The following is a 27,935-nucleotide window of genomic DNA, read 5'->3' as shown; positions in this document are numbered from 1 at the left end:
CGTTCAGCCGCGTGTCCTGGTCGATTTTTGTCCCACGACCGTCACCCGTCTAACGTCCCGGTGCACTTGACACCGGAGTAAACGGAGCGCGTTGCCACCGTTGCGTCCGATCCATTCAGAGAGGGAAACGTTATCGCGGATCGTCCCAGCTTTGTTACGTCGTTACGTAACACCAGGCGAGGGCGATTTAAACCAGGGGGGTTGAAAGTCGAGGAGGATCTATAGACGGGATGAATCGGTGGCAATGACGGTCCGTCTCTAAATCAATTGGTCCACGCCCTCGGTGTTTATCCCAATGCCAGGACGACGTCGCGCGGCGTGTATTTTTAGCGGAACCCGTTACAATCGACCGCAAACGAGTCGACGCTTCGCCACAGTTGTTCCAGCGACGACAATGCGTCGCGGCCACCGTCTGCGCGCACGTGGACAGCCGCGCGCTATTTCGGCGCGCGCCCCGACGCTGACTCCACGGTATTCCTGGTGTCGGCCGGCTGGTTCCACGGTTCCCGTGTGTCGCGAATTATATAATTACAGTCCGCTCGCCTCCCTCTCCGTCGAATCTGCGACTCTATAGAAGAATTGCCGGCGTGCGGCTCGCGTGGGACAGAGGGAAAGAGAGACGGAGATACGAACGGATATCAACGATCTAGTCAGGTTAAGACAAGGTTGCACGAAGTTGGTTTTAGTCAGCGAGTTTCGTATCCCCGCGGACGATGGAGCGTTTAATCAACCGTAATCGTCGCGGTCGCAGCGGTCCCCCGTAGTCACCCCTTTCCTAGCCATCGTTAGCCCATTGTCTCTCTCCGCTAGACGTCCATCTGGGAGCCTCTGATCGAGCCGGGCCCTGGGCCTTTTCCTCTTTCTGTTACAGTGTGCCAAAGCATAGACATAAGAAACAGCGTGCGTTATTTCTCAAGACTGAAGGGTTGCCGACTAGTCGAAGGCTTCGTACAAATTTTGTTGATCGACAACGCCGAGCCGTCCGAGTACGCCAACATCTCTTTCCCGGAGCTGAAAGAGATCACCGGATACCTGCTGCTGTACAGGTAATCTTTTCACCAGTCGAAACGGGACTTGCTCCGACGACACTCGCGAGAATAGTTGAAGAGACCGACGAGATGTCTCGTGCCTTCGTTGCTCCCTGGTTTCTGGACGATCGTTATTTGCAACGCGGCAGAATTCGGATAATAGAAAACCAGGGTGGATCGTTTGTCCGAGCGACTTCCTCCGCCATCGAGGATCCGCTAAACTTCCTGTCGGTCTTTGGTACGTCGCTATTATCTCGTCGGTTTCTGCTTCCTACCCTGTTTCTCTGCTCTCTCTCGTCTGATATTTTCCCCCACCTCTCTGATCCTGATGTTCATTTCTATCTTCTCCGCACGGATATCGCAGGGTGACGGGATTGCGAAGCATCGGACGGCTGTTCCCAAACCTGACCGTGATCCGAGGGCAATCGTTGTTCACCGATTACGCCCTGGTCGCGTTCGAGATGATGAGTCTGCAAGAGATCGGGCTGCACAGCCTGACCACCATCCAGAGGGGCTCCGTTCGCTTCGAGAAGAATCCGGCGCTCTGTTACGTGGACACGATCGACTGGGACCTGATCGTGAAGGATGGCAAGGGTGAACACGTGATCATGGTAAGTGTGTTGTAGCGTCGAACCTTTGGCACGGGCTCCCAATTTTCTGCGGCTACGGAGAAAATCGCAACAGCGACTAATGGCGGCGCCTACTGGCGCGTCCGACTCGACACTGTCTTGGCAGAATTTCGGCCGCGTCTACCACCACGGGGGCATTATTCCGGCGCGGAGCAACGAACCGTTTCGCTGGCAGCCCCCTCGGCTGCCCTCGGTAAACAATTCCATTTCGCCGCGCTAGTAAATAATCTCCGGTAGTCACGAGCCGTCGACGCTGGAACGCGCGCACCGCTCGCTCGCGGTTCTCTCCTCGCGGCGTTCCGCGCGCTCCCCGTTGCTATTTTCTCGTCCTCCTCGTCTTTGTCCGAGAATACGACGCGGGCAAAGTTCCGACGACAGCCACCGGGTAACAGCGACCGCGGTCCACGACCAATTGCTTCCGGTTGGACGATCCCCGGCGACTATTTCGCACGGTGAAGAGAAATGCTATCGCCCGGTTCCAGCGTAAATCAGAGGATCGCTCGGCTGGCACGGCCCGCGACCGACTATTTCTGGACGTAGACCGACCGACTGTTCACCGCTGCCTGCTGGGTAATAATATCGTCGTCCGCGGCGATCCACGCGGATGCCACTCGTTCTCGGCTAGCCACGGAAACTTAAACTCTTGTCCCGCTCGATTCGAAACACACCGGAAGACGTTTAATCGATCGTAAACCATTCTCGAGCGGGCACCGACTGTTCTCAGCCTGAAACGACGTCCCGCCTGATTTATCTCGAGTCCGTTACGTCGCTCGAAACGATAACATTGTTGCATCCAATCGTACACTTTGGACGCAATCGGACGATCTAGAAATAAACGGCAACGACGCGGATCGGACAGGCATTCCTCGCGGACGGGTGGGTCCGAGGGTGCTCCTCCGCGTCGGAACTATATTGCAAGTATCGAAGGTGATTAGTCACGGTGACGGACTCTCCCTCCTCGGATTACAATGAAGCACGGCCGCTTTTTATTCGTCCTGCCCCATCAACCTGGCCTCCGCCTGTGTATTAATACGCGTTTAATCCGAAACGAGCACGTCCGTCGCTCCGGACGAGCCGCGCGTCGAACTTCGATTTTCGGCGAGTCACACGCGGCGGGCAGCCCGCTTTTTGCCCGCGCGCCGAGTCGCGACTACAATGTTCACCGTCGAGAAATATAATTGGAAGCCCGGGACGTTGTTAGAGCCGGCCCTCGATCGCATACGAGGGATTCGTGGCGCCCTGCGCTTCCGGTTCCCAGCTACTCGACCCCCGTGCTCGACGCTCTGCATTTGAAAATCCACGTTTTACAGTCTTGTTCTCTCACCGATGGTAGAAAGGAATTTCAGCGTTTTCTTGTTATTCGTTGGAATAAACGAAAGAGACACATCATCGGACAAAGAGTCGATTGGGATCGTTGGGAATCGTGGTAGCGGAAAATCGAGGGAAGGTCAACGATTCGATTTTTTCCGCTTAACGTTGATTTCCATTCAATTCCTGCTTCGTATTCGAGCGCGTCACCAATTTGTCAGTTGTGTTTTCGCGGCGCGCGCGTTAACAATTCAAATGACCGCATCTACGCGGCTATGCGACGTCGATCGTGATGACCGGTTCACAGACTCGCTGCCATTACCTATTTATACTTTCAACGTTCCACGCTCCGGCTTAACGCGTCCCGATATCTCTTCGATCGATGTCGTTTCACGAGGAATGGAAGAAACTTTTCTCTCTTTTCCTACCATTTAGCGAATCTGTCGAGTGGATTGATAAAACCGATTTCTCTTCTCTCGAATGCTCGACCCCGACTCTCGAAGGAGGGTCGAACGTTTGTTCGATTCGTGAAGTCGCACGAAAAACCGTCGACGGTCGTCTCTGGCAAAGGGCGAGTCTGGCAAATCCACTTTACAAAAAACGATCGGATTCTAGGCAAAGAGATTCGAATCTGCTGGAAACGGAGCGCGCGTTCGATAAATCGATAGCCTCGAATTTCCGTGTCTAACGAGAATCTAACGAAAGGTTTGCGCAGTCTTTCGGCGCAAAAGCAACGGCCTCGAAGAACTCGTGGGTGAATCGATGACGGACGACGGTGTGGACCCAGCGTAAGGCCCGATCGCAGACGATCGACACGATTTCGCAAGCCGTCGACGCTCCGCGATTCGTCAGGTTTATATTTTGCAGTGATGCAACGCGTACGGGAGCGCGCGATACTCTCGATCGCAACATTGTGGCGTACGTTATCGTGTCGCAACCGAACGACCGCGTGTCGCAACGACGTGCCGCTACGCGTTGGACGCGGTCAGAGCAAAGAGGCTTTCCGTCCGTTTCTTCCTGAATTTATTCACCCGCTAAATATAGGCAAAGATTTATGCATCCCATTCTTTCCTCGCGCGGTGACGTCGCGGCGTTCGTTCGAGTAGGGCCCCGAGTGTTTATATTGGCCGTGGACCAAGAGAAGCTGTCGCGGTCGCGTTTTGTTCACCGTCTCTTCGTAGGTGCGCGACGACAAGGGGAGCATTGTACGCGAACCTCTCGCGAGCAAATTGTACACGATAACTCGGTCTCGCGGCAACGAGTGGAACAGGTTGCGCGCGGCCCTCCAACGTTCACAATTTATCGGGGGTAGCCGTTCGCTCGAATCAAAGGGAATCCATCAGCGCGACAGAACGTGTCATTACCGTTCAATTTACGGATGAACCCGACACGCGAGAAGCCGAGCGAGTGGAAGGACGCAACGATATTGCGTGGCGCGGAGGCAATCACGAGAAACGGAGGATGGACGCGGGCTAGCGTTAATCGAATACGCGTCGGTCTACTTTCGGAGGTAAATTTCGGTTCGTCCATCAACGGCGCGTATGGCAAGGTTACCGAGATCGTTCGAGGGAGGGCGTGGATCGGAAATGAGGAATGATTTAACGCTAATTGCCGCGCGATACGTTGTGAATTATTTCCTCCGACGAACGCTCGAGTGGAACGGCCGGTGGATGGAGAGTCGATTTAACGAAAATAAAAAGGGTGAAATTGAAGAAAAGGGGGAGAGAGAGAGAGAGAGAGAGAGAGGGCGAGAACAACCCCTCGCGAAGCTTATAATCAGCAACTTTTATTCAAATTTTCATTGTTCGCTAATTGAAATGCAACGGACCGCCGCTCTTCATCCGCGGGCAAGCGTGCGGCAGCGGGGTTCTTTATTGATTTCCTCGACGCTAACCGGTCGCATATTACACGTCGCATGCCCGTCGCTTCCGCGAGATAAATCTGTCGATCCGTGGAATCTCTTTCTGCCCTCCTCGATTTTCCGGTTAATTATCCGCGTCGTTTCGCACGTCCGCTATGTACATATACACACATATATATATAAAAGAAAAAAGAAAAGGAACGAAATACGTGCATGTAACTTGTTGATTCAACGAACGTTGATCGACTTCGCCAGTGGCGAGACCGCGTCGTCCCGTGGTCTTGTTAAAACGAACATCCCATTCGTTGGTTGGAACGAAATCGTTCCTTCGCTTTGTCGATCTCTTCGTAACCCCTTCCGCCGCGAGAATCCCGATAAATATCTCATTTATCCCGTCCGGTTGATAGGACGGAGGTGGCTTGTCGTGGGAGCGGGTCGCGAAGGGTGATCGATGAAACGTGACCGGGTCAGAGGGTTAATTACTTTCCGGCTGGCGCGGTAAAAAATTCGAGCGTGTCGAGGGTCGAGGGTCGAGGGTTCGTCGCGGAGTTTCGAGCTACCGACCAGCTGAGATCCTCGGGAGCAAACGCGCGAACGTAAACGGCGTTCCTCGATCCTCGACGGACCTCCGCTCTTTAATTACCCAATTTCCACTCCAATCTCAAGGGCTCGTCGACGACTTTCTCCGATCGGCGATAGCAAAACAATTCCACAGAGCAGAATCGAGCCACGTGGACGAATTCCACGTGGGATTTCTAATGTTTTAACAACGTCGTTCGACCGTTACGGTCAGCGTGGCCAAAAGCGTAGCTCGATTTTCGTAGCCAGCACCGTCCGTTCGTTCGAATCGCAGCGTGCACCGACGCTTCCGACACGCGTCCAACATCGAAACATCGTTCCCAACTACCGGTTGAACATTCCCAACCGCGTACATTTTTCGTCCTTTTTTTTTTTGTTTTTTTTTTCATTCCTCCCTCGAGAATCCTGTTTTTGTTCCCTCCGATGCTTTATCGCTCGATTCTGTTCACAGTCTGTGAACAGGAAGCTGCCGCGATGTATGATAGACGGTCGAAAAAATTGACGCATAAAACCTGCGGATTTATTAATTTCAACGTTGCGCTATGTTTTGTCTTTTTTTTACGCCGCGGTTCTGTTTTATCGACTTCGGGAATCGCGCGGATGGCGGCAATAAATCACGGACGTATTTTCTCGCTTCTGGCGAGGACGATTTTTCGTCGCGAAGTTATGTATGTACACGAAGCAGAGTGAGTATTTCGGGTTTAGGGGATGAAGGAAGGGAGGGCAGCGCAGCGTCGGGGCGAAACCAGCGGCGACGAGGGATGCACCGTTCTGTGTATCGTCTCGTGCCCGTGGTACAAGGAAATACAAGTTTCGGTAAGACTGGGAAATAGTGCGACGGCGATAAAAGTAAATAATGGAAAGCGCCAGACGTATCGATCGCCGCTCTCGAGTTGCTGCTGCTGCTGCTGCTGCTGCTCTATAGCCTCGACGAGAGTTAAGGAATTTTCTTAGCCGGTACGTGGTTAACGAGGAGCACGAGCTCGTCCATTCGCTAGAGCTTTTGCCCATCGCCGTGTCCCAAGTATAACTCTCGCGCGTTTCCTCCGACGCGTTCCGCCGAAGCCAGAAGAAATTAAGCCTTTTAGAGGGCGCAGGTTCGGCTCCATTAGCACATTCAATTAGCGAAAGCCAGGAATCGTGCCCAATTTCTGCCGCTTTAATCTTCCCCCCTATATATAGTATATCTCGCTCGATCTCGCGGCATTTTTTTCCTCCGAAACTCGAAAACCCTCCGTCCCGCTAATCGACGGGGACCAATCACTCAGCGTCGCACGGGAGAATGGAATTGAACGATGACTGTGAAATATTTAGACGGATCGCGCGGCTCCACTGCGGGATATTGATTCGATCCGTTTTCTGTTCGCAGGGAAATAGTCCAAAGAACGGGTGTCCGGTGTGCGAGAAGCACTGTCCTCAGAGGCCGACCAAGCAGAACGAGTACCTGTGCTGGAACCAGCAACACTGCCAACGAAGTAATTCCCTCTTCTTCGTTTCACGATCGATATTTCGAAGTTCGCGTCGAACCGTTTCTAGCTTATCGAAACGAGGTTGTCCGCGATCCGGATTTCTTCAAATTCCGCGACCGATCCTCGTTAGAGACCGCGCGCGCTATCGCGTCGCTTAAATCCAGCAAGAGGGAAGGAGGAGGGAAGCGAGGAATTTCTCTGGGAACGCGGCGGCGTTGCGTAGAAAATTGGCGACCTTCGTCGGTTCCCTTGTCCGTGGCACTCAGATAAAAGTACACGCGTAGTTTCGAACGCGGTGTTATCTTCGGCACCCACGCACCCGACGACCCACTCGAGGTCTCTCCCGTCGCGTGGTCGCCGGTGGTTCGTTCGTTTCCTCCTTCCTTCCGAAATTATCCGATTATTCGTTGGCCTTGCGGGAAAACGGTGTGCGCGTCTGGCCGCGAGGCAAGGGGCGTCGCGCGAGGAATGGGCGACGGCGCGCCGCGCCGCGCCGCGCCGCGCTCGGCACCGTAGATGGCTAACTCGTGGGCGCCGCGACTCTAAATTACGCCCGTTCTGCACGCGGACAAAGAGCAACAGGAACGTCGCGTTAAACGCCGGCTGGTACTCGCCCCGTCCGGCTCTCTCTGAACTTCGCCGAGAGGGACGCCTGTTAATCGTCCCGGCTCGAGGAGTTTGAAAGTTCGACGTCCCTTCGAGAAAGGACGATCTCAGGGGCTTAATAGGTGGCAAGGGTGGTTGGACGTCGAAAATGGATATTCGTGACGTTCACCGTCCTCCTCTCTCACCCTCGATGTTGATACGTCCTCTCGTGTTTATCGATCGGAACGCGGCGTGTTCGTTAGCGAGGAGCGCGCTCCCTTCCGCAAAAATTACAGGGAAAGTTCGAGACGCCGCGCCACGTGTCTCCAAGTGAGAACGTGACCGGACTTCTTCCTGGTGAGCACAGCCGACCCACGCTGCACGCGCAAACTTGTTTACCCGGAAGCGGTCCGCGAATATTTCCGCGTCTACTCATCGGTTCGCCGTTCAGGCGCCATTTTCTTTCCCTACCCTTGTCTAATAACCTTGGCTTATGCAGAAGGAAACGAACAGAAAAAAGAAAAACAAACGACGTCCCAATCTCTCGATTCCAGTTTGCGACAAGAAGTGCGAGAACAACGCCTGCTACGAGAACGGCACGTGCTGCCATCCGTCCTGTCTGGGCACGTGCACAGGCCCGAGCAGCAGCGATTGTGCGGTCTGCAAGGACGTGGTAACGATGGAGAACGATTGCGCGGAACGTTGCCCGAACGGAACGTTCAGGTTCATGGACCATCGGTGCATCGACGAGGAGAGCTGCCGCCGAATGGAGAAACCCCGCGAGATGTTCAACGTGAAGAAGTACCCGTACAAACCGTTCGAGGGTGACTGCGTGATAGAATGCCCGCCCGGTTACACCGACGAGGAGTCGAACGGCACGCTGTCCTGCAAGCAATGCAAGGGGTTGTGCCAGAAGGAGTGTCCAGGCGCGAGCGTCGACAGCATCTCGTCCGCTCAGAAGCTACGCGGCTGCACCCATATCACCGGCAGCCTGGAGATCCAGATACGCGGCAGCAAGAACATCGTCAAGGAGCTGGAGGACAATCTGAACACGATCGAGGTGATAGACGGTTACCTGAAGATCGTGCGCAGCTTCCCGTTGATCTCGCTCAACTTCCTGAAGAATCTGCGCGTGATACGGGGCAACGACATCGACAGCACCAGGTACTCGCTGCTGGTGATGGACAACCAGAATCTCCAGGAGCTCTGGGACTGGAGCCTGCACAAGGAAATGAAGATCCTGTCGAAGAACGGGCCGGGGAAGATCTTCTTCCATTTGAACCCGAAACTGTGCCTGTACAAGATCGAGATGCTCCGCGAGAAGGCTGGCCTGGCGCCGTTCACCGACTACGAGGTAGCGCCGAACAGCAACGGCGACAAGGTCGCGTGCAACGTGACCGAGCTGAAGACCAGGGTGGGCAAAAAGTCGGCGTGGGGCGCGGTGATCGAGTGGGAGCCGTTCATCCATCACGACGCCCGGTCTCTGCTCGGTTACGTGGTCTACTTCATCGAGGCGCCGAACCAGAACGTGACCATGTACGACGGCCGGGACGCGTGCGGCGGCGACGGATGGAAGGTCGACGACGTGTCGGCGAGCACCAACTCCACCCTGATAGACAGCGCCAAGTTCGGTAGCGGCCGCGAGATGAGCGTGCACAGCCACTACCTCTCGCAGTTGAAGCCGTACACGCAGTACGCTTATTACGTGAAGACGTACACGATCGCCACGGAGAGATCCGGTGCCCAGAGCAACTTGACGTACTTCAGGACGCTGCCGGAAGCACCGAGCCCGCCCAGGTCCCTCAACATCTACAGCAGCAACGTTGGCGAGCTCACCATGACCTGGCTGCCGCCGCTCCACAAGAACGGAAACCTGACGCATTACAAAATAATCGGACGATGGGAGCCGGACGACCCCAACTTCATCGATCAGAGGAACTACTGCGTGGAACGTAAGCGAACCTATTCCCTCCACCTTTTCGGTGGTAGTTGCGTTTAAATACTCGAGATATACGCTATTAACGTTATTTACGCGGCCTGTTTCAGCCATGATGTTGCCAGACAAGAAAGCGATCGAATACGCGGAGGAGAAGAAACGATTGGAGGAAGAGAAGCAGCTGGTGGTGCCCGAGACTGGATCCTGCGAGTGCGCCGATCGTGAATCGGACCAGTCGCTCAGAGAGAAGGAAGCGTCGAGCGCGATCGCGTTCGAGGACGCGCTGCACAATCAGGTCTACGTGAAACGAAAACCGAGGAGGAAGCCAGAGGTCATGGACGGGTCGTTGTCCAGGCAAACCAGATCGTTGGATCGCGAGCAGGTAAACGAACCTTGCCACTCGAAGGTTCTCTTGTTTTCTTTTCCCATAAAAATGAAAAGATTTAAACGATTACGTTTCCTAATCGATCGTTTCCGTGCGCGCAGCCGATAGTCGATAAGATCGAGAACAGATCGTACATAGTTTTCGAGCGGTTGGTCCCGAGTACGAACACCTCGTTCGTGATGACGAACCTGCGCCATTTTGCCGCGTACAACATCGAAGTGGAGGCGTGCAGGGCTCAAGAGATGAACGACACCTACGGTAAGTGCTCCACGAAGAGCATGAAGACCCATCGTACGCTGTTGAAGAACGGCGCCGACGACATTCCACCGAACACGTTCAAAATGAGCATCTCGGGCGAGAACAACAGTCTGACCATGGTTACGCTCCAATGGGACGAGCCACCGCAGCCCAACGGGCCGATCATCACCTACGAGATCGAGTACAAGAGGGTTGACATTCAAAACGTGAGTTATCCCCGAAGCGCGAGCATTCCCGAATATCCACGCGGCGTCACGAGGAACACTCTGCGTTTCAGTATAAGCCGACGGTGGCGTGCATCACGAGACGAGACTTCACCAAGGCGGGCAACGCGTACGTCCTCAAGGAGTTGCTTCCACCCGGCAACTATTCGGTGAAAGTCCGCGCGACCAGTCTGGCGGGCAACGGGAACTACACGCACGTGAAATACTTCTACATCGAGGAGAGGAACACGTATAGCACGTTTTGGATAGTATTCTGGTTCCTGCTCTTGGCGAGCGTCATGGTTCTCATCTTGGTCTTGTTCTACGTGTGCAAACGGAAGTTCATGAAGAGCGTGCCGAACGTGACGTTGATCGCCACCGTGAATCCCGAGTACGTTAGCACGACGTACGTGTTGGACGAGTGGGAGGTGCCCAGGGAGAAGATCGAGATGCTGAAGTCGTTGGGTACCGGTACGTTCGGTATGGTGTACGAGGGGATCGCCAAGGACATAGTGAAGGGGAAGCCGGAGGTGCGGTGCGCCGTGAAGACCGTGAACAAGGACGCCACCGATCGAGAACGAATCGAGTTTCTCAACGAGGCGTCCGTGATGAAGTGAGTTCTCGTCGAACTGCGTCGCTTTCGCGCGTCCACCATTCCTTATTTCAATTTTTTTCTCTCGCTCGTTTAGGGGTTTCGATGCTCATCACGTGGTCAAGCTGCTCGGCGTGGTCACTCGCGGCCAGCCAACGTTGGTCATCATGGAGCTGATGGTGAACGGCGATCTGAAGAGGTACCTGAGGAGCCACAGACCCGGCGCGTGCGAGAACACGACCAACGTACCGCCAAAGTTGGACAGGATACTGCAGATGGCGATCGAGATTGCCGACGGCATGGCGTATCTGGCCACGAAGAAGTTCGTGCACAGAGATCTGGCCGCGAGGAACTGTATGGTCGCGGAGGATTTGACGGTGAAGGTGGGCGATTTTGGTATGACCAGGGACATCTACGAGAGGGACTACTATCGGAAGGGGAGCAAGGGCCTGTTGCCGGTCAGATGGATGGCGCCGGAGAGCTTGAAGGACGGCGTGTTCAGCAGCTATTCCGACGTGTGGAGTTACGGCGTCGTGCTGTGGGAAATGGTCACCTTCGCGTCGCAGCCGTATCAGGGTCTATCGAACGAGCAGGTACGTGCGAATCGGTTCGTCGGAACGGCGCGCGGCGGATGAAGGGATCGTTGGCCCGACGGGTTATTTCCTGTAGGTTCTACGGTACGTGATCGATGGCGGAGTCATGGAACGACCGGAGAACTGTCCCGAATTGCTGTACGAGTTAATGAAGCGCACCTGGAGGCACAAGGCGATCAGAAGACCGACGTTCATGGACATCGCGACGATACTGATGAAGCACATCGACTCGGAGAGCTTCCAGGCGGTTAGTTTCTATCACAGCCCGGAGGGAGTCGAGGCCAGGAACCAGAACAGGTCCAATTCACCGCAAATAGATCTGTGAGTACGATTTTATTTTTCTACCGAGCGGAGTTCCAAAATCGTTACGTTTTCTAACGCGTTCTATTCGCGTGCCCAGGCATTTCGATATTTGCACCCTGCAAGATCTGCAACAGGAGGAGGTGGAGGGCGACGAGGACTCCCCGTTGCGGCAGGATTTCGGCGACTTCGCGAGTTTCGAGCCCGGCAGTATTAAAAACAGTTTCAGTCCCCGTTACAGGATGGACTCCTACGGCGAGAACTCGAAGGCCACCACCAATTGTAACGATCTGAACTCCTCGAACGTCCCGCTGAGGGCTGGCTTCGACGACTTCGACGGCATCTCGGCGGACTCGATCGCATCCGGGAAGGACGCGTTGAATCTGCCGTTCGTCGAGGACAGCCTGAAGTCCGTGAAGAGCTCGCCGTTCATAGACGCTAGGAGCGTCTCGAGGAGCAACCTCAGCCAGTTGTCGATCAGCAACAGATCGGGAAGCCCGAAGAACCCGAGCAAACGTAGCTTCCTGAGCAGCCCGAATTCGACCAAGCTGGCCAATCCGGACTACGAGAACGGCAGCCCGGAGATACTCTCGGCTGCCGAGAAGAAGGAGACGGTGCCGTTGCGGGTCGACTTCCCGCCCATGGACACCATCGACATCGAGAACGGTGTCGAGAAGAAAGAGACGATGTCGCCGGTCGAGTACGTGAACAAACCGGAGACGCTAAACAACGGCTACATCGGTAGTACGACCACGTAGTGTTAACGCGTTTGCGTCCCCGATTCGTCGCTGGAAACCGCGACCGCGACGCGTCGGGGTCACGCAGTTTGAATCCACTCGAACCGGTCGAAGATCGCGCGACAGCGCGATAGGCGGTGCCAGCCTATGGCGCGGCGAACGACGAGAATAATTATAGTTCGAAAGGGGCAGTGTCTGTGAGACACACCGGCGAGTTCCGCTAGGCTCGCGATCAAACGTTCCAGTAATCCACCCTCCCGCGGAAATCACGTGTCTTTTATACGCTAGTGCGGCACCATCGACCGAGAAAAGAAGCATTGTGCCGCCTTAGAACGAGAGATTCTAAATCGTAAGTTCTATTTTAAGTTTTCAACCACACGATCGAACGTGCCCCCCTCCCCGTCTGTCCTCGACGTTTACGAATTATTTTCGTAGAAGCGTGAACGTCCCTCTCGATTTCGTCTCTCTAAGTATCCTCCTGCGTTACGTTCGTTCGTTAAAACACGAGACAGCGGTCGGTTTTTTTCATTCTCGCGCGCGCGTTCCACTCGTTACACAGCAGACACTGCCTTTTCGTGACGGATGAAAGAAGCGTGCGAGAACGTGGGGCAGACTCGGCGACTCGTTCTCCGAGCGGTCGGAGGAAAGCGGCCACGGGTCGTATCAAAGATTCGCGTTTAAACGATTCGCATTTCCCGCATATATCCTATATACATATACGCCTGTACTGTATATACGTTCCGTTAATGCGCTTCTCTTCGCTCGAACTAGTTGTAAGGAGAGGGAATGATCGGCTTCCTTTCGTTGACCGCGATCACGAATCGAAGTGGCAATTAAGCGAGCCAGCCGGATCGGGTACGGCGATTTTATATTTTACAAAGAATAGATGCGAATTGGACGCGCGTTTAGTTGCCACTTTGCGCAACAGCTGTATGCTTTTTCGAATGCTAATTATTACCGTAGGTTAGATCGTTCGACATTCGTCGGAGAAGGAATAGAGCTGGAGACAGATTCTCGAGGGTGGCCTCGACCGTTCTTTTTAAACAATGCCCGTGGAGAACGCGTACCATCGCCGTTTCTAATTCCGCGCGGCCACAGGTTGTTCGACGAGGAAGACGCCGATGTCGGGGTTCGAAGGAGACGCGTCTCCACGGCTTCTCCGTAGTGGCCGCGAGAAACAGCCGGTCTATTTAGCTTTCCGTGGCTCGATTCATTCGTTGGAGGGAAAACGCGATCCTGAAGACAGATATCCTCGAAACCGTGCAATAACAGAATCGCTGGGCGGCCTTCGGCTCGCGATCCGGCATTCTTTCGATTGGTGCTAACCCGAGCGTGTCGAAGTAAGACGGCTGGTGACGAACAAAGAGTTTCTCGCGCCACTCAGGTGTTGAAGGGAAAGAAATCGTACGTCGGTCGGAAACACGTTGAGACGAGAGCCGAGATCGATCGACGGATGAGGGAATAGAATCCAACGCGAGCGACGCGACACGACACGCAGTTGAATCTAGACGTTAACAAGCCTCTAACACAAGACTGATTAGCTAATCCCGTTTATTACGCCCGTATTCGCTGAGTAAGTTTAACGTTTATCGAATCGAAATGGTAGAAGTTCCATACACGTATATACGTACATATTACCGTATTCTCTCATCCTTGCGATGGTTATCCCTGTTTTCATTTTTCTTTTTCTATTTTGTTTTTCTCGTTTTCTCGTTCATCGCGAGCATCCACGCGTGTTCTTCTTTTCCTTGAGTACTACCTACTATACCGCTCGTATTTTGTACCTACTTTGTTCCTTTCTCGCGTCCTTCGCGCAGCTGTGACAGAAAAATCCCGTTTCAAAATTAAACAGCGAAAACAGAACGAACGTTCATCGCGATACTCTCGAGGATAGAGTGGAGGGACTGGAAAATCGAATTTCATGGGTGTTCGAATATCGGAGTGTTGGTCGCTTGCACGGAACAGTCGAATCGGTTGTTTGAAGAAGGAAACCAGTTTGGAAATCTTTTTTTAATGAACGAAGCGAAGCTTCGAAATGCTATTATCATTATCATTATCATTATCATTAATATTATTAATATTATTATTGTTATTATTATTATTATTACTATTACTATTACTACTACTACTATTACTACTGTTACTTTTATTATTTATATCTTTATTACGTGACCAAAAGAAGAATTCTATTAAACGAACAATGTAACACCGACGCGTAAGGACTAGCCACGCAATCCTGCACCGTTATACTCTCAACTTTTACCATCGTCACGCGGTAATGTTCGATTTCTTCGGCTAATCTCCTTCTTCGAGCCGCCGTTCTTCGATCGGTCCGTGGGCGCAATTTGCTCGGCGTGCTGTTCGCGGCGTGTACGCGTTGCGCGTGTACCCCGTCGCGTGGAACGCGTTTCGAGAAAAGGAAACTGGAATTCGATTCATCGACGCTTACGTCGTCGCTCGCCGTTTTCACTCGGTCACCCTCACGCGGAACGCTCTTTCTGCGTTCGCGGCCGAAACGCGCACCGCCGCTACGCTCGCCAGCCAGAAACCTCTAACCGCTCTAACGAGATTCGAGCACCAGTGACCTAATATACCAAGTACCTACTCTGTTCGTAACGCTTCGCACGTTTACCGCGCGCGTTACCGCTCGAAGACGCGTCTGCTTGCGGAACGGAAGATCGAGATCGAGCGATTTGTCAGACACAGTGAACGCGCGTTAACACTGGAGAGACACCGCCCGACTGTCTTTTAAACACACCTCGTCGCCGAAAGGACGGACCTCGTCTTTCATCGTCGAAAAATTGCGGCCGATCGTGAATTCCAACACTTGTTACCACAGTGAAAATGACTTTCTCCGATTCGCTAATTGGTCTCTCGAGTGTTAACAGCGGCCGACGGCGTTGGCTCTCCTCGATTCGCAGTGTTTCGCGATCAAACCTTCTATTCTACGTACCGTATACACACACACACACGACCCGTTCTCGTCGAGGCGCTAAGTGGCGAACAAGCGGATAGCATCCGCGCGGCTGTTCACCGTTCGGTAGAGCGACGAGAAGGGTCGACGTTAGCCGCGATCGCCGATCGCGTCTCGGCTACAGCTAAGCTTTTTCTGTCTTTTCGCAGCTCTCACGGTCCCTACTTAAACGTAAAAAGTATAACCCTCGACCCCCACGGAGCTGTTCCGCGGCGAGCCTCGAACCGGCGCCGTTTCGAGGCTCGTTCAAAGAATAGAACGGGATCCGCGCGGCTCGCTGCTCGCGCGGCCGATTGTTGTATTATAAACAATGTGAAGCCTCGCTCGTATTCTAAAGTATTTAGTGTGTAACTCGGAGTAAACGGTTAACGCTTAGACCGTGTGCGCGCGCGGCGAACGCGTCGCGTGCACACGGCGTTGTAAGATTTATCAGAAATGTTTCCTACGAAGCGACGAGTCCTCTTTATTATCACACGAAGCAACTCGTGGCTCTAATGAAAGGAAGAAAGGGGAAATAAGAAGAAGATTGAAATTTCTTAGGCCTATATAGTTTTGAGATCGTGTAATATATAAATGTATATGTATACACTAAGGACGACGAACCTCTGGTATTACAGAAGTACCCTCGTAAGGTAACAAGAATGGCTGCGATCGCGTGTCCGAATGTGTCTGCGTGTGTTCATTGGGGGAATAAGCGAGAATAATCGCGCGCCTGCGGAAGATGACTGCGAACGGCGAGCGCGTGGGTGCAGCTTACTTATTCAAGCGACGTGAATCGATGCTACCGATCAACCGACGCGCGAACGCGGTCTGCGCCGCTTCGACGGGGGATGCGCGACCGTTCGACCCCAGGAAGATCACCGCGTCCCGTAGCTCGTCGATGGAAATCCATTCCCCCGTTTCTTCACGGCGCCTCCTGTTCTCCGACGTCTCTTCCTAAAACGGGCACGTCTCGAGTCATCGATCGAAACTCTCGAAGAAATGCGCGAGCGATTTAACGCGTCCCATTTATTTTCTTTCTTTTTTTTCTTTTTCGTTTCCGACGATTTTTTACACGGTCTTTTTTTTTCTTTTCGAAGTTTACTCTACTGGTTAGCCGTTGTAAGTAACGTCTGTATTTTTCCTTTATTATTTTTTCTTTACACTTTTTGTTTTTTAGCTCGACTAGCGGTAACACGTCTTTACCTTGCGGGTGAACGCAATGGCGGTAATTTAAGTAACGATACACGGCGAGGACTGTCCTCTTGTTCCTATTCCGTATCCTTTCTTTTCGTTTTTTTTTCTTCTTTTTTTTTTACTCATAACTCTGCAATATACGTACGATTAGTCATAGACGTAACACGAGTAACCTAAGACTTTCTTGCAACACTTACGTTTAAGGTTCGAGTAGGCTAGATAGATATCCGACGACATCTTCCTTCCAATTTACCTTCGACGCTTATACGTATACAATGTTTTATCGTCTTATTTTCTCGTCGTCTTTTCGTCCTACCCCTCTTCATCTCTTTCTTTCTACTCTCGCGTTCGTTCGCGTATTCGATACTGCCTTTCAGTTCTGTCCAAAAGAAACTAATTCCTCACACGAATGCTCAATATTAGATTGCTCAAGCTCTGTGTCCGATCTGTAGATAGCGCGGAATCGATCAGGGAACCATTGTCACAAACACTCCGTACCAAGACTCGCATTGACGATGGCATCGCAGTGCACAAAAACGAAGCAAGTAAGAACAAAATCGAACGAAGTAGGAAATCCGTACAATTTTCCTCTTCCGACAGTACTCTCTTTCTCTCTCTCTCTCTCACTCTCTTTTTCACTCTAACTCAGTCTTTGATTCTCTCCATCGTTTCCCTTCCATTCCCAAGTCGTCTCATTTTCTCGTCCCTCGTTCAAACAGTCTCATCGTTCGGTGGCGCTTCGCGGCGTCTCAAACTCGGCGATTTTCACGTGACCCGCGCACCACTTCTCGACACACGTTTTACGCGCGAACGCGAGGAGAGCCTCGGACGAGAAACGGCGACGGTAGAAGTGACGAAAAAGCGACCGACTTCCACGGAGGAACCACTAATTTTTTATATAGGGATCTTGTAGCGAGGTTTTTTCTACGCTGAACGTATTTTGCATAAGGAGAAGAGTCGAGAGATATTTTAAAGAGTATCACGTATTACTAATCCGACTGTTAGAATTACCTTACTATTAGTATTGTTACGTTAAGCCCGAGAGAGGAAGAAAAGGGGGGAAAAAAAGGAAAAAATAAAAGAACAATGGACAAAGGTAACGAGAACGAGATCGATACATTGGACGCAAGCCTGTGTTCCGTTTTCGAAACCGAACGACGATCGCGTCCGACGTACCCTCGTTCGTCGATCCGGATCGTTCGAACCGCCCGGGGGAGGATCGACGGCCGTTCGACGCCGCGTTGTCATTCGTTCGTTCAATTTCTTCGGGTGAACGTTTTTCCTATTATTTATTTTTTTTGTACATACATTATTGTCGTATTTATTTGTCAATAAAGAGCTTGCGATACGCGGATAAAAAAAACAAAAGGATCCTTTCATATTAGCGGCCTCTGCACCTTCTAACGACGCACGTTCGATCAAACCGATAACGATAACTAAAAATCGCTGGAGGAACGTGTTGGAACGACCCTCAGTTTTTGTTAGGCTCCGCTCGTTTAGCGTTGCACCCTTCGTAGAGGCTACATCGCACAGTATCGCCTTGACAATAGAAACGAGAGTATTCGGGTAATTCGGATTTCCTGTCAACCATCTGGTCGCGATTCACGGTCGTTCCTATCATCGTCGCAACCTTTCACGCTACATCGTCGAGTAGAAGTAGCAGTCGCGAGAAATGGTAATTAGCGTAAACCGCGAAATAACGAATCTACTGCCACTATACGGTACCTAATCAACGAATGATAATTATTAGTTTTTTACGAGTAGAACGTCCCTAGTAAAGAAGAGTTGCTTTCGAGAACCGGAATCGATGCGTCTCTGGAGATCATGTCCGCGGGAAAAGTAGCGGATCCGTACCAGGATCGATTTATGCGCATCGCAACTTATCCGAGCAGTTATTTCACGCCGCGTGGCCTACTATTCGCCGTGGAAATTCCTTTTCAGGACGGCGACTACAATTCAGCGAGTGAATTACGAGGCACGCCTTGTTTCGCAACTCCGTACGATTTTTGCGTCGTTCCTCGAAGGCGCCTCCATTTCTCGGGCCCGCGACGACACGCGAGGAGGTCGTATCGAGGATCCTGTCGCGCGAATCGACTCGATACCGCGGCAAACGAGCATCGAGACAACAGCACCGACTCTCCTCCGTCTCTCGTTGCGTGTAGGTTCGAAAGCGGAGAATCGTTTGTATCCGAGATTTTTCGCGAGACGTTTTTTCTTTTCCTCCCGGTTTCTTTCGTCGAAGGCAACGCGCACGACGACGTGTGCTTTCACTATCGTCCTCGCTGCGACGAGAAGAAAGTGCAATAACCCGTCCCCGTTACAAGGATCATCCCCCCCGTATACACCGTTCCGAATCTCGAGCCGTTAATGTTCACCGATCGAGCGTTATCGATCGCCAAATCAATCCCTTTCCGACGCGCGTGTCCGCGTCAGGGTTACGAGGAGGAAGCAAGCATGATTGTTCGCAACGAATTCGTCGTTCTCTCTGCTTCGACGTTGAACGGAGTATACGAACGTTCGCTAATCGCCGTAATAATTGTAATGTGTACTGTTTCGACGTTGTGAGATTCGAATGATCGACGGAAGCTTTTCCTGTTCGTCGAAGCACGCTGCCAGCGATCGATTTAATTCCGCTCGCGATCCCGTCACCTCGTGTTCGACTACCCCTCTCTTCCCATTTGCCCCAACCATCCCACACCCCCCAGGCCCCCGTTGATTGTAATTTACTATTGCGATTATACGTTACGCTGTACGCAAAGTGGAGACAGAATTTTATTTACCAAATACGAGTTTTTTAATAAAAACGGAAGAAAGGAAAGAGACATCGTTTTACTGTCGTACGAAACGAGCGGCAAGAATTGTCCACGGAGCGCGCGTATACCCTCTCTCACGTTCCAGCTTCGCCTCTCTTCTATAAGTCCCTGTCGCGAGATGAATGAATTTTCAAGGAACGACTTAGAAAGCTGTCACGACCAAATAAGGTCGCATCTTCGACGACGGGATTCTTGGGAATCGTCGGTCCGCGAAACAGGTATACAGGTATCCCGATTTCGTTCCTCTTGTTTTGCATCCCCGGCTGTGGTATACGTTACGTTCGCCGCGCGAACGCGAGCCGAGCTCGCAACTCATCGGTGTACGTGCAACTGCACGGCGACCGTTCACCAACAGACTGACCTCGATTCCACGTTTCAAGAACGTGCCTTTTCGCCTCACGACTTCGGAATCGTCGCGACCTTTGCGATCCTCTTATTCCACGATAACGATTTTACAAGCGGAACGTCGCCGATCCGGCCACGAATACCAATCACGATCGTCAGACTCTGCTCGATTTTTACGCGAACCTCTCAACTGTTCCCAGACGTCTCTCTCTCTCTCTCTCTCACACTCTTTCTCCAAGAATTAACGCGAAAATGTGTTAGCGGTGTAACGCGGTAGAAGAATCTGTGACGAGGCGAACGATAGGTCGAGAGCGAACAAGCTTAAGCGTTCGTGTACTTAGTCGTGGCCACTTGCCGGACTTCGGAACACTCAGAAGTGCATGGTTACAAGGTGACGACCGATCGACGAGCGTATTCCACGCACGTAATTACCTCTCCGGTCCGCCGCGAGATTTAGCGGTGGTTTAAGCGCGTTCAAGGAGACGCTGTGCATGTCCCTCGTCTGGTCACCTCGCTTCGAGAATCGAAATCTCCTTCGAAGGAACGCGACGGACGATTCTGTCAAGGCGATTGGAACGACAACGACATGACGAAACGCGGATTCGATCAAACGCCGGATAATTTAATCATTAGAACGCGAAAGGCAGAGAGGGCTTCGCGAACGGATGGCGCATGGCGTCACATCCCCGATGGAAATTGAAGCCGGGCCTGGTCGCAGGATAAGCCTATTAAGACGAGAGCGTCACCGAAAAGCAATATTCAAAGTTAGACGGGTGAAGAGACGGCCTGAACCAGCAGGTACCGTTACTACCTGTTCCTCGAACCGTCTCCCGTTTTATCTCTGCAGGAAGAGGAGGTGGAGGAAACCGTCTTGCCGATCGTCTTTATCTCTCGGACCGTTCGCCACTTACCGTCTCCCTGTCAGCCACCCTTCGCTACCTCTCTGGACGAGCGTGCCTGGCCCAGCTCTTCGCGGAGGGCCGCGAAATTTCAGGGCCGTTAACCCCTGAAAACGAGCCGTTTCCAGGGAAACGCGTTACTTTTTGCTCCCACCGTTTTGACACGTATCGCCTCCTCGCTTCTCGCCGTCCTCGCAACACCTCGAGGAGATCGAGAAGACTGTTTGTTCCTAGCCTCGTCGAGCAGCGAGGAATTCGCGTAAAGGCATTCGATCACTATGCTACGATAGAACGAAAGTAGGCGCATTCTGGTATCCGTTGAAGTTGAAAGCGATCGTAAACGCTGAAGTTTTAATGCTCGCGCGGCACGAACGGATCGTTTCGCGTTAGGATCTTCGAATTCCCCGCGCAAGATTATCAATTATTGGGAATAGTTTGGAGAACGTCGAGAAGAAACTCGATCGGGCGTCGTGGTGCAGCGATACGGTTCCCAAGAGACGCGCGGAGATCGTTATCCTCGTTCGAAATTGCACGGACGAGCTCGCGCGAGCGGCTTCATCGGAACGCCTACCGGCTCCGATCGGAAAGTCACCTGCCGCATACCTTTTGCTCCGTCGCCGGAGGCGGCAGCCTCCGCTCTTTCTCTCGAAGGGTGGAGAGGAGGAAGCGGTGCGCGGGCGGGAGGGACGAGCCGCGAAAAAAAGATTCGCTTTCACGAAAGACCACGCGACTTTTCATTTTCCCGCGTCACTTCGCGCGCCAGTCCGCCAAGCGATTTGTATCGTAGTAGAAATACGTCTGGCGAAAAAATGAACGAACGACAGGAATGGGATTGCGGAGAAGAAAGTGGGATCGTGCTGGCAGAAGAATCGCTGGATCGATTCTCTGTCGGTCGACGTCCGCGCCGAGCGAACCGCGCTCGTGGAACGAATTCGGGACGCCGATCGAAAAACGCTTTAAACGGGAGCAGGATAGGGCAAGAAACTTAGCGCCATGCGGAATTCTCGACACGCGGCGCCTATGCACCGTTGCTCGAGGCGTTCGCCGGTATCCACGCGATTCGAGGTTCCTCGGACGGTCTTTGGAATCGGTAATTGCTAGACCTGTCGATCGCCCTCGTTACGTGGCCGAAACCGTCGCTCGGTTCGTGCCTCTGTTTCTTGCTGGCCTCGTCCACTTTCGACGCGCGCCTCTCGCCGATCGAAATGGCTGGAAAATTACATCCATCGTCGAATTAATATGATAGAAAAAAAAAATTTCCATTCGAGCAAATCGCGCTCGTCTTTCGAGCGGCTCGATTAACCGAAGACGGTCTAGTCTAATGGAAACGGAGCAGTTACGTCGATCGCGCGCTTTCCTCGATTATTACGTAAAACTTAACCATACGCGCGCCTAGTCGCGATGGCTATCGCGCGACAGGAATAACGTCGTGATTTCATCGTAGCAGTGGAACGCGGCACGCAAACTCTGGCTTTTTTCCCTGTGCAGTCGCGTGTACCAACGAGCGACACTCGCGGCACTCTTTTGCTCGTCGCGAGCCAATGGGAAACGCGCGGTCGGGGTCAGCCACCGAACAATAACGGGCGATCCGGCGGGAACAGAGACGCGTGATTAATTGCATCGGAATCGAAAACGGACGATGCCGGAGGAAGCATCCTGGGATGGTAACGCGGAGTTATCATCAAGTGTGCGGGACGCGAATATCACGCGCGCACCTTGCGCCGCTCGCTCCAGCAACCCAGATCTCCGCGCGATGGAAATATACCGTTAAAACGTGCCACGGGCCCGCAGCGGTGTAACTCCCGTTCGACGAATCGTCGCTTGCCAGGAATTCGCGTCGCCTCGTTCCATTACGAGGATCGATACGGGGCCGTAGATCGGTCGCGGGTACGTCCAGACGAGCCCTCGCGCTACAATTTCGCATTCGAGAGAAATAGGTCGCACGATCGACGTCCTCTCTCGAATCCGACGACGCGATCCTCGCGGAGAAAGCGGCCGCAAAGTTGCATCGTCGCGCTTTTTGCCGCGTTTCTTTCATAATTGTCGGGGCGACTTCGCGCGGCTGTTAGTCGCGCCGCGGCCAAACTCGTCGGACCAGCGGGGACGAGTTTTGACGCCGGGCCCGGGCGTAAAAACCCCGTCAAGTTCAGTGGCGACAAACGACTTCCCTCGACGCGGTTCTTGCGCGTGTTACACATTATATTCCCGCTGCGTGTTCACGGTGCAACGCGGTTATACCGAGCGAAAGTAGTTTTAAATTATCGCGGCCTACAGCCAGGAAGAAGCGAGCGCTCGAACGGAAGGGAAATAGATAGAAACTCGAAGGCTGCCGGGAACGAGGAACGGAGTCGTTAGCCGGATGGCATATGCTGTTCACGGCTGTTGACTCTCTTTCCCCGCGCGAACCGAGAAGATTGGTTTTGTTTCGAAATTATTTATAAAACTCGATAAATTATACATTCGCGCGGGACGGTGGCGAACGGACGCCATTACAGTTCTTTTCCATCGTCGCGGCTCGATAATTTCTTTTTTACTCTGACATCACGTGAATTTCCCTTTCGACGGGCTCCTCGGCTGGCAACGGCGCCCGCGGAGTTTCTATCAACCGCTGTGCCGAAACTCGAGCGGGAAAACGAACGCTTCTCGCCTCTGAATCAGCGAATACCCCCGGTGCGCGTCGACGCAACGTCGTTCTCACGGCCGTCGCCGCTTTCGAACGCACGCGTCCCGTTGCATTGTTGCGGCATTTTGCATAATTCCATTTCCGGCATTCCGTCGGCCGTTTCTCGCCCGCTCGCGTGGCCATCGAGCGGCACGATTTACCCGGGCGAAAGTGGCTTCGATGGAAAATGACGAGCAAATGACGAGCAAACGACGAGGCTCGAGAGAAGACGGAGACGATTTCGTCGACGGGTCGCGCGACCGCAGAGGATGGGTCTGCGGTTTCGCGGGACCAGCCGGTGGTACGCGACGGACACGTCTGACAGGATTACCAGGCGTGCTCTATATATCGGTGGGAATCGACTTCTCATTCATCTTCGTACGCGTTTCGCGTCCTCTCTGACGTCTCCTCCGCGCGGCTGCTCGCGACCTCGAGCCTCTCGAGGTTCGTCGTGGAGAGACGAAGAACCACCGCTCTGCCGCGATTGCACCTGGATAGACGGAACTGAGAGTACGCCTACGGCACTTTTCTCCTGGCTTAATCGTTATGGAAAGTCCGCGGAGGATAATATGGGACGTTGGCGCGCCATAGATTCTCGTAGGATCGTCGCGCGACTGGTACTCTTTCTAGAGAATCGGGTTGTGCCCGCGGTTCAGAAAAATCGTTTCTATCTGAACCCATCTAAACCGTGGCACGGGGAAATAGTAACGCGATTCGAAGATAACGAAGTTGGTGTAGACAGGAATAACAAGATAGCTGTATCGAGCTTATCGCGCGGATACGAGTGCCGATTCGATCGATTAAAAATCGACTTTATCGGGTCGCGTTCTTCTGCGTATGGACGTAAGTAGATAACGAAGTAGAACCTACTCGATTAATAAAATATCGTAGCTGTTTTATCAGCAAGGTCGTAATGTAATTAGACGTAACAGATTCGGGCTACTTTCGGTATATTTCCAAGAATCTGGTATCTACCAGCGAACGCGTAACAGTTGGACAGGCGCCATAGCTCTGTCCTCGGTTCGGTGAACCCAAAAAATTCGCCGCGCTCCCGGGCGGAGTTTGAACAGGTGCGCGGTGAGACCGCGGCGCGGTGGTCGCGCGTAACTCGAGGAGGAATCACGCGTATCGCTTAATCGGCGCGTAACGCGAACGTACGCGCGGTCCGATTCGGAGCGCGGAACAAGTACGTAGCCAGACCGCAAGAATCTCGTCGGATCGGATCGGCTGGTAGGCCACGCTGCCGAGGTAAGGTGCGCGTTCGACGGTAGTGGGATCGGTGTCGCTCGACGAGTCGCCTCGAACGCACCGCCGGCGCGTACGTAGTTGCAAGGATCGAGCAACATTTTGAAAGTTCTCGCGTCCTTTCGAACCAGCTTCGACTCTACGACTTGCGCTGTCTCGCAGAGGAAGAACAAGAAGAAAAAGACGAAGAGGAGAAAGAAGAACAGACGAAGGAACGAAGAAAAAGAGGGAACGAACGTAACATCGCAGGGGCCGCCATTTAAAAGCCCTTAAACCTGTTAAATCCGCGAGCAGCACTCGGAAAGAGGACCGACCGAATTGCCGGAGGAGCCGCAGGAGGGGACCGCCGCTCGAATGTGCACGCGGAGCGGGAGGCACGGATGGGCGCTTCGCTCGCGGATAAAGGAGGTTGAGCGAACGAGGGACGCGGGCAGATAGCCGCGGAAAGAAGAAGAGAGATAGATAGAGAGGGAAGGGAGGGAGCGAGAGAGAGATAGAGAGAGAGAGAGAAAGGGGAAAAGAGACAGGAGACGGTGTTTGTAATCAAAGGGGCGATCCGCGGCGCGGCGTGGAAGAAAGTCAGCCTACTGGTGAGCCAGTCCGGCACGGCGCGTTGTCCCGAATGCACGTCGAACCATCGATTTTCGCGTGTGCTGGCCACGTGATCGCGCCCGATCGACACGTATACAGGTTCCAACGTCCCGGGGTCTCGTCCGCGGTTCCACGCTCGTTTCCTCCGCGAGACGATCGAGAGAGCAGCAGCGACGATCCTTGTCGCGCGATCTCGACAGACCGCGAGAGGATATCGGGACTTTAACGGTACAGAACGCGGAAGGTGGGTTACGCGAAGCGTCAGACAGCCTGGTAACAACTTCGCGGGAAGCTGCGTTCGATCATTGGAAGGTCACGTGGCTCGAGTACTGGTGGATGCACGGGCCAGGGATCCGGCCGGTCGACCGCTCTCCTGCTGATGAAAACGAGTGGCGAATGAATGGTGAGTAGAGATTGGTAATCGTCGTGAGAAGTGGCGCGACGAATTCTATGGCACCGCGGAAAAAGACAACGGTAGGAACTGCGGGTCACTCGGTTCGTTTCGTCTCGCGAAACCGGGTAACTGCGACACTTTCGCGGTCTCGAAGGCGCGCCAGAAGCCAGCGTGCATCGATTCGGTGTTGCCGGTTCCAGCAAGGACGAATGCAATATGAAAGGTATGCCCGTGACGTAGCGGCTATTATTTCAATCGCTGGCAAAAGGTATGCGCGCACAGGCGTGGAGCGTGACGTTCGAGGGCCTCGAAAAAGCGTCGTCGCGACAGGTGGAGGAACGCGCGCAACCAGTCGGCGAACATATTGGACGCGACACGATGGCTCTCGCGATCTTCTATCTGGCTATCGAAACGGCGTTCGCTTAATCCGCTTAACGGTACGCCACTGATGTGGCTTCGATAAACGTCACGTTGATAGAAAATCAAGGGAAACTCGGATACCGTCCTTGCCACTGGACGTTTCGCTCGTTTCGAGGATTAGTCTCTCGATCCCGTTCGCGGATCGTTGGTGGTAAATCGCACGCGAAGATAATATTCGCCATTTGGAAACGCGTCTCTCGCGACTTCCTGCGCGACTGGAGTAAAAGGTCGCCGACAATACGGGACGACGTTTCCTCCGATCGACAAGAAACCTCTGCAGTGAAACCAGTTTTCGCGCTGGCGGACAGAGCGCGGGGCCTTTAAAAGCCGATGGCATTTCGCACTTTTCATTTTTTCCGTTCGATTCGCCGCGATTTCCTAGCTGGCGCACAGCGTATTCCTAAGAGAACGCATGGACGATCATTCCCGATCCTTGTGAAAGTTTCGAGCCCGCAGACGACGCTAGGAAGCGCCACGCTTGCCAAACAAACAGCCGAGCGCACGCGGCGCGTAACGCTCGAACGACAACCCGCTCGTTGCACAGAGCGAACGGTTTTTCTTTTATACAGCTCGTTATACAACGCTTCCACGTTTTGCGAGCTGCTTCCACGGCTGTCTCGACTCGAGCAGAAGAGCAGCCTGTCATCGAGAGGCGCGTCGAGCGTGAGCGAAACGTCCATAATAGCATCGATGTGAGTAACTCTGTGACGGCAGTGTAGGATCATCCTTTGCGATCGAGCCGATTAAGGTATCGTCGAGCGGGGAAAAATCCTGGGAATTTAGGTCCACGGAACGCGTAGGCCAAATATTTTGGACATGTCGTTGCCGCGCACGTGCGTCTTAAACATGGTGCGTTTCGAATCGAACATTATCGCCATAAAAGCTAGCGCGGCGAGTTCTAAGTAATCGTGGCATCGAAAATATCGATCGTGTTTGTCCACGAATCTTCGACGAGCATTCGCGAAATTAATCGCGCGATGAAAAACGAAAGGGAGAAAAGATGAGTCTCTCGTAGCAGCTGGTGCGCGTAGTGAGAATGGGAAAAAAATGGGACGAATTTAAAAAACACCGTTTTCCCCGGCGAGATGAACGCACGGAGATTTAAGTAATGAATGGAGCACGCTGTCAAAATCCGTGAAGCGTGACGGAGAACGCCGTCGTTGCGTAATCCTGCCGCATTGTATCGTCGTTCACGGCTGGGAAAATGCAGGATTCCAAAGGGTTACGGGCCGCCACTTAGCCGAGTGTAAACATTTCCGCGCGGAACGCTCGCTACTTCCGAATAAGGGCAACGGTGCTCTACCTTCGTCGTAGGTATCGCCGGCCATTAACATGTTCGCCTCGGTTTTCCGCATACCTGATCGCGACGATTGCACGCCTCTAACACCGACATTTCCATCGCGACGTCCACGAGGATCCTTCGCCTCTTGCGTTCCTTGATCTCTGCCCGCGATTGCGCAAGTGGCGATCGATGCGTAGCTAAACGACACGCTCTACGATGGAGTATCGCGAATAATAATCAGCAACGGATTTCCATGCTGTCGCAGGTTAAAACTAGAATTACCAGATTGGAATTCGATTTCCGTTAACGCGAGGGAATCGATCGGCTAGGTCGGTGGAGGATGGAGAGACGCGTTGGAACGAGGAACGAGCGAGACAGCGTCGGGTACAAGTAGAATGTGTCCGTTCGAGTTAGACCAGCAGCGCGAGTAGAATAGAGACGAGTTGTAGGTCAGTTTCGAGTGGTTTATTAATTCAGAACAGGTTCAGCTGTCCCGGTTGTTTGACAAACCGATTACCCCGGCCGTAATCGAGCCGTGCATTTATTAGGATGCGGTACAGTTTTGGGTGTCAAGGCGGATAGAGGCAGTTAGAGGGTTTTACCCTCACTGGCAATTTCCTGCTCTCGAAGCCCTCGCGATCGCGCGTTACCTATTTTTCGGCTGAAATTCA

At 53.1% G+C, this 27,935-nt stretch overlaps 2 protein-coding genes across 3 annotated transcripts in view; both read left to right on the top strand.

Annotated features, from left to right (window-relative positions):
* Inr-2 (insulin-like receptor-like) overlaps nt 1–12,930 on the top strand; it is a 29,783-nt gene extending 16,853 nt beyond the window's left edge. The window contains exons 3-12 of the mRNA XM_076904002.1: nt 872–1,046; nt 1,393–1,639; nt 6,775–6,880; nt 8,014–9,411; nt 9,506–9,777; nt 9,882–10,244; nt 10,316–10,854; nt 10,931–11,426; nt 11,503–11,747; nt 11,827–12,930. Of these exons, the coding sequence (XP_076760117.1) occupies nt 872–1,046; nt 1,393–1,639; nt 6,775–6,880; nt 8,014–9,411; nt 9,506–9,777; nt 9,882–10,244; nt 10,316–10,854; nt 10,931–11,426; nt 11,503–11,747; nt 11,827–12,484 (4,499 nt within the window). The 3' untranslated portion in view covers nt 12,485–12,930. The remainder of the gene's footprint in view (nt 1–871; nt 1,047–1,392; nt 1,640–6,774; nt 6,881–8,013; nt 9,412–9,505; nt 9,778–9,881; nt 10,245–10,315; nt 10,855–10,930; nt 11,427–11,502; nt 11,748–11,826) is intronic.
* Nucleotides 12,931–25,353: 12,423 nt separating this feature from the next.
* The window catches only part of Bbg (PDZ domain-containing protein big bang), a 38,122-nt gene continuing 35,540 nt past the window's right edge, over nt 25,354–27,935 (top strand). For both annotated transcript variants that reach the window (XM_076903994.1, XM_076903993.1), the window contains exon 1: nt 25,354–25,571. In XM_076903994.1, coding sequence (XP_076760109.1) covers nt 25,569–25,571 — 3 coding nt within the window. In that variant the 5' untranslated portion in view covers nt 25,354–25,568. The remainder of the gene's footprint in view (nt 25,572–27,935) is intronic.

Source organism: Xylocopa sonorina, chromosome 11 (assembly GCF_050948175.1).
Source record: "Xylocopa sonorina isolate GNS202 chromosome 11, iyXylSono1_principal, whole genome shotgun sequence".
NCBI lineage: Eukaryota > Metazoa > Arthropoda > Insecta > Hymenoptera > Apidae > Xylocopa > Xylocopa sonorina.
Note: the sequence above shows the minus strand (reverse complement) of the source record. Positions and strands in the feature narration are given on the sequence as shown.